Raw genomic sequence first — 9,323 nt, 5'->3', positions numbered from 1 at the left:
GATGATGCTGGTGAAATTACGGCCCTACCCTCATCAGATATTATTGAAGAGGCGTCGGATAAGAGAATCCATTTATTTTACCCAAAAAAAGGTCGGTCCATTTATCATTTATGAAAGGAAGTTTTGCACTCTTTAGTATCTTGGGGTCCAAGTATTCTTTGTATCCAATAATAAAATTTAGAATTTTTCTCCATTATTCTTTTTATTTTATTTTTGGGTATTTTTTGAAATTATAATATCATGCTTTTATTTTAGACTTACAAAAAAGTTGTGTTATGAAGAATCTTGCATAATCCACTCATCTTGTAATATACCGTTATACTTATTAGGCTTATTCAGAAAAATCTCTCTTAAAAATAACTTTCATTCTCACTTTGTCACTTAAAGTAATATTCCAACTCCCCCCCCCCCCCCCCATCTTTACAAATCACTCACATAAGGCAAGTTCCATCCATGAGTCCATTAAAAAATCTAACATGGCACCAACGTAGATGAAAATTCTGGTAATTTACTGGCGGATGGAGGTGAATAAGATTGACACCATGCCAAATGGGTGCCACGTCAAATTAAGGAAATGATTAACAAAAAACAAATTAAGAAACAAACCAAATGAAAATAATAATTATAATAATAACATCAAAACAACACACAGGAAGCTTTGAATCTCTCCTCCGTCACACCCCCGCACCCCACCACCCTCCACTCCCCTCACTGCAACTTCCTCTCCTTTCTCTTTGTTCTCTCTCTCTCTTTCCTTCCTCCATCTTTCTCTCTCTAATTCACATTAAAACTCAAGATCATGGGTCTCTTTACTCAAAAACCCATATTTGATCTAATCTCTTTCGTTCACTCTAGGAAAACCCTCAATCTCACTCTTTTTTATTAGGGCTTTGAATCTCTATCTTTGTTTTTCCAAAACAAACCCCCATTAGCAAAAATATAAGCTCAGATTTGGTTTTTCTTTACCTTAGAAATGAAGACTTGATACCAAAAATGAAGACTTGGGTATCATGGAGGAAGGAGAGGGAGAAAGAAAGAGAGAGGAAAGGGGAAGTTGCTGGCCTGTGGGAGAGGTCTTCGACAATGATGAAGCTGGAAAGAGAGGGTGGTGGTGGTGGTGGTGGTGGTGGTGGTGGTGGTGGTGGGGGGGGGGGCTTGGGTGGGGAAGGAGATGAAAGGGTTCATTTGGACAGTGAGGGCCCACTTCAAGCTGACATGGAGTCAATTTGGCATCTTGTCGGTCACAGTCAACTCTAATGACCAGTAAAATATCATAATACTCATCCACGTAAGTGCCACGTCGGATTTTTTAACAGTCATTGACGGATTTGACGGAACTTGCCTTATGGGAATGATTTGTAAATATCGGGAGGCAAAGTGGAAAGATTCAATTTTAAAGGGGTAAAGTGAGAATGAAAGTTAGTTTCAATGGGCATTTGTGCGAATAAGCCTACTTATTAATATGATTAATCTTGTATAATAGATGTAGTTGTATATATTAACATGGTTATAGTTTTTTTTTGGGTGTAACATGTGGCACATGATTAGATGATAATAGATAATTAATAGATAATAATAATAATAATAATGCACCATGGTCATAGTTGGTGAGTAAACTTGCACTCATCGACCAAAAAAAAAAAACTTGCACTCAAAATTAAATCAACAAACTTCCTAGTGACAAAGACGTTTTTACTTTTCCAAGAAAGGAACAAAGGTTGGCCAATATTTGTGTTGTTGGGTGGAGAATTTTTCGTACGGGGATTGGAAAGGCGTTCGTTTTTAGAGGAGATACAAAGCATGGTGCGTTTTTCATCTTCATGGCACTGCTGTAATTGCATGAGTAATAATTTGTTGAACATATTCATTTAGAAATTTCCATCTACCCTAATAGTTTGTATTGGGTAATGAAAAACCCCTCATGATTTACTTTCATATCGAGTACAAAAATCTAAAGCAAACCATAGATACATGTAATCACTTGCACAAACACTTCCATAATCCATATTCACTCTTGTCCTTTCCATGATAATACATGTTGTTATGCTATGTTCAAACCCTCTTTCTAATCACTGTCAATGTACATGTCATGTTCAGCAAAAACATTCATCCTAGGGTCCAACAACAAAAATTTCAACATTGAGTAAAACAATTGGATCTTTCGAAATAAGAGGTAGCATAAAGCTTTCTCATGCTTGATTCAAAACCGTGGGATCGAACACATGCAGTGCTAGATGGAGCATGGAATTCTGTACTGTTCTGTGTAAAACCACCAGTAATACTGTAATAGCCATTCAGAGTAAAAAAAACAATTTACACACTGCTGGAAGGAAACCATCACTGACAGTGGCTCCAAGGGCCAATGTATTCTTCACATAAAAGTCATACCAATTAGCAGAAATTGACAATTACATGACCGATAAATCATAAAATAAAGATATTCACATTCAAATGATGAAATGATGAACATGAGTGCACAAATCCCCCAAGAACTAATACAGGTGTTTGAATACAATCGAGATAAGAGGGTCAAATGGTGAAAAAGCAGGCATTCCCATGATTAAAACTCGTGTGAGAATCCTTGCATATAGACATTGTAGAATGCACCCGAAAATGAATGCTTTTAAGCAAGTTGGGCCAGCAGTATACCTGCATGAAGAGAATAATTTTTAAAAATTAAATTAAATCAACAGCATACCTAATGCTAGCAATTATGTGATCCTAGCATAACAGATACCTCAGTTATCATTCAAGATATTGCATGATAATCAAGTAGTTCTATTTTTCTCTTTTGTCAAACAGTCCATCAGTTTTCCTTATTTACTTTTGATGAAATCCATTAGTTTTATTTCAATAATAAAACATGGTAAATCATCTAATTAGAATGACACATACTACAGAAAAATAATAAGGAATATGTCCTCACCTAAAATAATGAGTGTAAATACTATTATCAATACCAATTGAACAGAATGCCGAAGAACTTGGATGTGATAAGGTGATATTTGATATCTTGCCCTACACACGCCAAGCCAGGTCTGCAAGTACATCATTTTCGTCCGAGCCCAAAGACATAATTCTTTGAAATTTCTATACCCAAGAGCTAACCATGTTCCCTGATGCTGACCCTGTCAAAGACAAGCAAACCCATAAGCATCTGGCTGAAGCTTAATATGCCACACCAAGTTTTCCATGATTAACTGATTCAGGATATTAGACTGAATCAGAAATAATCACATGATATTCTCCTATTTGGAACACTGAAGAAAATAAAGAACTTAAAAGTATTGCCTTCTTTTGTTCTCAAGTCACAGTCAATTTACAGAAGAAGAATATGAACATGAAGTACTTGATGACAATGGACACCTCAAGAGTCTTCTTAATTAGCCAAAAAAGAAAACTTGATGCTTGAATCACAGATTTGAGAGTAATTAAAAGAGTTGTATACTAGTAAAATCAATTCAATGTATGAGTGCCAAGACACTTTTTGACAAGTTCAGAAATAAAAATAAAAAGCATATTAAGTGTATACTCAAAAACTAATTAGTGAGTGCAGTGTTTTTCCTTTTTGGTGGTGGGGTGGGTAAAAAAAAATTTGTTTTCCAGCACAGTTTTTCAAGTATTTGTTATGGCAAATAAGTGTCATACATGGGAGGTTTTCCTTGTAAGTGCCTCCCCTAAAACTGTTGCCAAACAGACCCTAAAGCCACACATTTCATCGTCAAAATTATATTTTGAAAAGAACACAAGTTCATTCTCTTTCAATATCGGGACCAAAATGCTAGAATGCCATTTTCCCAGCTTTAACTATGGTGGACTACTATTAGTTATTTGCTACAAAGCCATTATAAACATTTGCCATCACTACAAGCAATCTAATTACCTGTGCAGCATGAGAACCATCAGCACATGATGAGGAATGACTTTGTTCTTCTCCATCTTTGAATCTCTTTGTATAATTCCTAGTGACCCTGCTCCCATAAACAGTACATGCGTTATTCAAGAACCTAAATACATTTATTCTGCTACATAACCCTCTCAACTTGTTCTCACAGAAGATGCTTTCAGGTTTGGCTTCATTAGCCTCCAGATCCCGACTCCCATCTTCACCATATCTGTTACACGAGTTCTTCGGAAAAGAAGCTGTTAATTCAGAACCCAACCTTGTATAGTAAGAACCAACTCTCCTCAAGTTGTTCTCCTTCCTAGAGTCAATACTATGGTCCACATGCACTACCCCATTCACATTCAAGTTCTCAATTTCTCTGCTTTTGTGCTCATAAATCCCAGAATTACTCTCTTTAGCACCAGATGGCGTGGTTGGATCAAGAAATCTTCTCAAGATACTACTGTCCTCCACATCATGACAATCAGAGTGCTCTGTGGCATTTCCCCCAGAAAGAAACAATGCCAAACCATCTCTATCTTGCTCATTCAAGTTGACCCACTCCATATTTCTCATGGGTTCTCCTATTGATGTGCCCTCCAAGCTCTGCTCCACATAAACTATTTGCTCTCTAATGGCTCTGATAAATTGCTTGTGCCTTGAAACTACATCCTCCCTCATTTGGGACTTGCCTGTCATAGCTGAAAAGCTGACTGCTCTTTCAAAATCTTCCAACTGGCAGGAGAGTCACTAAAACCTAACTAAACAGAAAATAGAAAATAGAAAATAGAAAATAGAAAAATGTAAAGAAAAAAAAAAGTTGACGCTGGCATAAATTACAACCTGCCACTTTGCTGTTTCGAGTGTCGTTGCAAGATCGCGTTTATGATGGTCTATCGACACAAGTAACTTTGGGTCTGGACTGTCACCTTCAACAAGACTGAGCTCATGCAGCAGAAAGCGGAAAGTCGATTCCATCCTAAAATTCAAACAAAAAACAAAAGAGCCTTGGTTTCAGGGAATGCACAATTCATAAGTAATTCCATATAATGAAAAGACGGCAAACCAGATAAAAAAAGTTGACTAACTCAAATGAACCAATGAAACAAAAGAAGATACATAAGTCAACATCTTATTTTAATTTGTTAAATGTAGAAAATTTAACATACAGAAACAAAAAGGGAAAGTTCCTTCTTTTTTTATTTTGTCCAGGAAAAAGGAAAACTTCCTTATGCATATACAATAGTGAATTTATAGAAAGTCTTTCAACCAAACATACTATTAAAGCAAAAAATAAAATGCAGCCATTTGGGAAAGACATAGACACAACATAATAATAATAATAATAATAATAAAGTGATAATGATAGTAAAAACAACTTCCAGAATAAAAATATTCACATACCAACATTTTTGCAAAACTCATAAGCCAAGTTCCTATGATTACCATTTCAAAAAGTGATCCGTTCATTTTCAGCTCGTTTCTGCTTATTTTCTTGTTAAGCTGAAATCAAGGGAAATTCTTTTGCTTTCCAAAAGCAAGAAAAACACTCCCAAACTAAATTAAAATTGGAGAAAAAATACTAAAAAAACAAAAAATAATAATAATAAGAGGAATTTACCTGTCAGCGGAGTCTTGGACGACTTCGGCTGCTGAAAACAGAGGATCTGATTCCCATTGTTGCAAACTCGAAGTCATTTTTTTATTTTTTATTTTGGGTTTTTACATCCACCTCTAAAAGGAAATATTGCAATATTTATTTACATAAAAATCGCAAATTTAATATTTGAATGATTATTGAAAAATCGGGTTTTGAAGGGTTTAGGGTTGCAGACGGGTTAGCAAAATGCCGGGACGGAAGGGAAGGAAAGGCGTTCGTTAAAAGGAGAGAAACTTTTAGTACCAGAAAAAAAAGGGAGAACTTTAGTAAGCCTGTGAGGACGGAGAGTATATTATCGCCTGTGAAAGGGACCACAGATTCATACCCGAAGACGCCAATCAGATTCCACCACGTCTTATTTGTAGTATAACTCTTTAATCCAAAGTCTTTGACAAAATTATTTAGGGAATATTTTAGCAAAAAGACTTCAACTATACCTTTATTTTGAGTTGAAGATCTCATTTTCACTTTGTTTCAATTAATGACTATTATTTTTCAAGTGTCTCAATCAAGGATATTCTGTCAACTCTGTCGAATTTTTCGTTAAAAATTGATCACGTGAGCATTTTGCAAGAACATTTATGTCTTTTTTCGTGCGGCATTTTATGTCATTTTTGTGCATTTTAAAAATGATTATAAAACTTAAAAATAATTAAATAAAAAAAGTGGATGAATCTAATCTAACCCAGCCACCACCGATCCTCAAGCCCAGCCACCAGCCACCATCGACCTCACCCCCCCAGACATTACCGACGACTCCCCCTTACACCATCGACGACTTCCCTTTCCACCGGTGCTGCCCCATCTCCCTTTCTCTCTTTTTTTTTTTTGTCAACTTTTTCTCTCTCTCTTTTTCTTCTTCTTCTTCTTTTTCTTCTCTCTCTCTCTCTCTCTACTAGGCCTCAAACCCAAGGGGTATTGGCGGTGTTTGTGCCTAATAGAGAGAGCAAGAGGGAGATAGGGCAGCGCAGGTGGAGGGAGGAGTCACCGACGGTGGAGGAGGAAGTCGCGGGGGGGTGAGGTCGGTGGTAGCTGGGCTTGAGGATCGATGGTGGATGGGTTAGATCCAGCCACTTTTTTTTTAATTTAATTATTTTTGTTTATATTTGTTTAATAATTATTAGTTTTAGGGTTTTATTTTTTGTAATTATTTTTTAGCTGAAATGACGATTTTAGTCCTAAAAATTAATCACATGTTTTGCACATGATCAATTTTTTACGGAAATTGTAACAAAATTGACGGAAATTCTTGATTGAAATACTTGAAAAATAATAGTTCTTGATTGAAATAAAGTGAAAACGAAATTCTCAACTAAAAATAGATGTATAGTTGGAGTTTTTTTTCTAAAATATTTTCAATTATATATAACACCTATTTAAAAACAAACATTCACTTTTATTTTACTTCCAACAAGATAGAGAGGAGTATTACTAGACCAGTTAATAAACAGTTCTTTTACTTTTGCAATCTTCATGTTACACACTTACACCTAATGCTGGTAAATTTTGTGATTGGATTTTTTTTTTTTCGTAAAAATACCAAATATTGGGTTAAATTGGATTCTAATCTTTAAGTCCGATTGGACTAGTTTCAAATCGACAATCCAATTAACAGTAGATTAGATTGAGATTTGCTAAAATTCACAAGTCTCAAACTGGTGATAGGGAGAATCCTTGTTTTTTTTTTTTTGGGTAATAGAAGCTGGATGAAATTTGCCCAACCAACTCTTTCACCACCTCTATGATGTTACCCTCCATAACCAAGCACTCTTCTTTTTTTTTTTTTTTTTTTTTTTTTTTTTTTTTTTTTTTAATATTTGAGCATCTGATTCCAATATAAATAGCCCTGAACCCCTTTTTTCCTACTCAATCCAACACAGCCAGCAACTCTGTAATATTAGGGGATAGAGCTACAAAACTGTTTACCTGCCATCAACCCACTACATTACATAGGATGGACTGATGTCATTCAAACCTGACCTCTTGCACTCCCACAGAGCATGGACAAGGCTTTCAAAAAAAATTTATGGTAGCAACGCCATATGGGATTTGGCAGTATTTATTCTGAAAAAGATTCTTCCCACAAGGTATATATTCCATGAAGCACCTCAGATGAACATATTAATCATGCAGGTTTAAGCACTATTAAACTTCCCTATAACAGCTGTATACATTCTTTGTGTTTGTCTCTCATCGCATGTTAAATCATGTAATAAGAGGGAGACATTTAAGGTTATACACACATGACATGAAAGTTTTTTTCCCACTACTTAGACATCATGAATCCATGATCTCAATTTTGATATTGTCGTGGCAAGGATTAAATCATAACTCAAGAATTTGAATTTGCTCAACTCTTTCTTTATCTGACGTTTGGAACACTAACTGTAATTTCTATACAGCACAGGGCAAAAAGAAACAAAGCAACATGCCAACATCCATATCATGAGTCATAGATCACAGCTACTAATTGCAACCAACCATGAACCAAGTAATGGTTTCCTTAGAAACTCCATCTCTCTTCATGCCATGGTGACTTTGTTTTGGCTGAAGATCTAAAATCATTTCTATTCCACTCTACTAGAACATATAGTCCTAAATCAACTTTGCAAGAAAATAAAATACTTTTCAAATAAAATACTTCACCATCTGAATTTCTTTCTGCTTGAAGCCACATTTCTCATAGAATGCTTTATTCTCAATACTGCAATCAAGAATCACCTTATAACACCCCACAGAATGAGCATAATCTGTGAGGGAATTAATAATTTTCTTCCCTAACTGCATCCCGCGGGCATTGGCATCAACCACAATGTCTTCAATGTGTCCAACTTTGCCACAGTTCCTTATAAACTTCCTTTCAATGAACACACTTCCAGTTGCAATAATCTTCCCAGAACGATCATCTTCTATAACAAAGACCCGATGGTCCTGTCCAAGGATGTTAAGCTCCGTAAATCGATCTTCAAAGTCCTTGTCAGATACAGAATCACAAGTGGTTAGCTGCTGCAGTAGTTCTATGAAGCCCTTGCTTTTGTCTGAGAGCTCTAGTTTTCTAACTTTAATTTTTTCTTCTTCACTACCTTGCATCTTTGGCAGTCTGAGCACTTGTTACCAACCGAAAAGATTGAACTAAATCAACATTCAACAAAGAGAAAACAATACACATGTATTATGTCATATGTGAGGACTCCAGATAATAACATTCAATCAAGAATGAAACTTGGAATTTGGTTGACAAAAGAATAAAGGAATGGGCATTTCCAGATAATGTCCACTCCCCAAAATAATAGCTAATGCCAATTATATTCCAAGCCAATTTTCACATTCAACTCTTATGTTGATTCCATTCTATTGCAATTGTAATGTCGATTCCAGCAACCAAAAACTTTTCTTTACAATGAAATATTGAAATCCATTCCAATGTTCATTGAATCAAACATTACCTAATGGGTTTGATGAAAATTCTGACTTCTGAGGTTGTAGGCTTATATAGCCTCAACTGGGTTTTGCTAGCTTATAATTAATTAATTATGGAGACTAAATTCAAGTAATCAAGCTCTAAAGAAACTCAACCTATCACTAGTTGATGAAGAAACAAGTAAATTAAAATTACCTCAGAGAACCCCAACTTCAATGGAGTGTATGGAGCTGTTTGCTATGGAGTTTCAGGTTTGGTAGCGTTTGGGTTTCAGTCTTCTGGGGTTGTAGATCCGGCAAAAGTGCAAAACTGCTGCTATTCAGGTTTGGTAGGTGACGTTTTTTACCGCGTCAGGA

General features: G+C 35.7%; 1 protein-coding gene and 1 pseudogene across 7 annotated transcripts; both read right to left on the bottom strand.

Annotated features, from left to right (window-relative positions):
* Positions 1-2,217: 2,217 nt before the first annotated feature.
* LOC147282044 (uncharacterized) lies at positions 2,218-5,795 on the bottom strand. 4 transcript variants are annotated; one of them, XM_086248625.1, is made up of 6 exons: positions 5,508-5,795; positions 5,291-5,389; positions 4,730-4,865; positions 3,884-4,621; positions 2,927-3,128; positions 2,218-2,649 (listed from the first exon to the last, which is right to left on the bottom strand). In XM_086248625.1, the coding sequence occupies exons 3-6, from the start codon at positions 4,862-4,864 to the stop codon at positions 2,624-2,626; spliced, it is 1,101 nt and encodes a 366-aa protein (XP_086104751.1). In that variant the 5' UTR covers position 4,865; positions 5,291-5,389; positions 5,508-5,795; the 3' UTR covers positions 2,218-2,623. The 4 variants fall into 4 exon arrangements, with proteins under 4 accessions (XP_086104751.1, XP_086104752.1, XP_086104750.1 ...); XM_086248626.1 differs by having other exon boundaries at positions 5,333-5,389; XM_086248624.1 differs by lacking the exon at positions 5,291-5,389 and having other exon boundaries at positions 2,219-2,649.
* Positions 5,796-7,960: 2,165 nt separating this feature from the next.
* Positions 7,961-9,287, bottom strand: LOC147282043 (glucosamine 6-phosphate N-acetyltransferase pseudogene; annotated as a pseudogene). Of its 3 annotated transcripts, none has more exons than XR_015122852.1 (2): positions 9,163-9,287; positions 7,961-8,678 (listed from the first exon to the last, which is right to left on the bottom strand). The product of XR_015122852.1 is annotated as a glucosamine 6-phosphate N-acetyltransferase pseudogene, transcript variant X1 (transcript). The 3 variants fall into 3 exon arrangements; XR_015122853.1 differs by having other exon boundaries at positions 7,961-8,653; positions 9,163-9,269; XR_015122854.1 differs by having other exon boundaries at positions 7,961-8,646; positions 9,163-9,260.
* Positions 9,288-9,323: the final 36 nt, after the last annotated feature.

The sequence above is a fragment of the Dryas octopetala genome, chromosome 6 (genome assembly GCF_963921425.1).
Source record: "Dryas octopetala chromosome 6, drDryOcto1.1, whole genome shotgun sequence".
NCBI lineage: Eukaryota > Viridiplantae > Streptophyta > Magnoliopsida > Rosales > Rosaceae > Dryas > Dryas octopetala.
Note: the sequence above shows the minus strand (reverse complement) of the source record. Positions and strands in the feature narration are given on the sequence as shown.

What these genes read in the sequence shown, in the direction of transcription:
- LOC147282044 (XM_086248623.1), bottom strand. Translation starts at nt 5,584, where the DNA reads ATGACTTCGAGTTTGCAACAATGGGAATCAGATCCTCTGTTTTCAGCA. An exon ending in GTCCAAGACTCCGCTGACAG is followed by an intron (nt 4,866 to 5,507) that starts GTAAATTCCTCT and finishes TTTGAATTTTAG; the next exon opens with GATGGAATCGACTTTCCGCT. An exon ending in ATGGTTCTCATGCTGCACAG is followed by an intron (nt 3,129 to 3,883) that starts GTAATTAGATTG and finishes TGTCTTTGACAG; the next exon opens with GGTCAGCATCAGGGAACATG.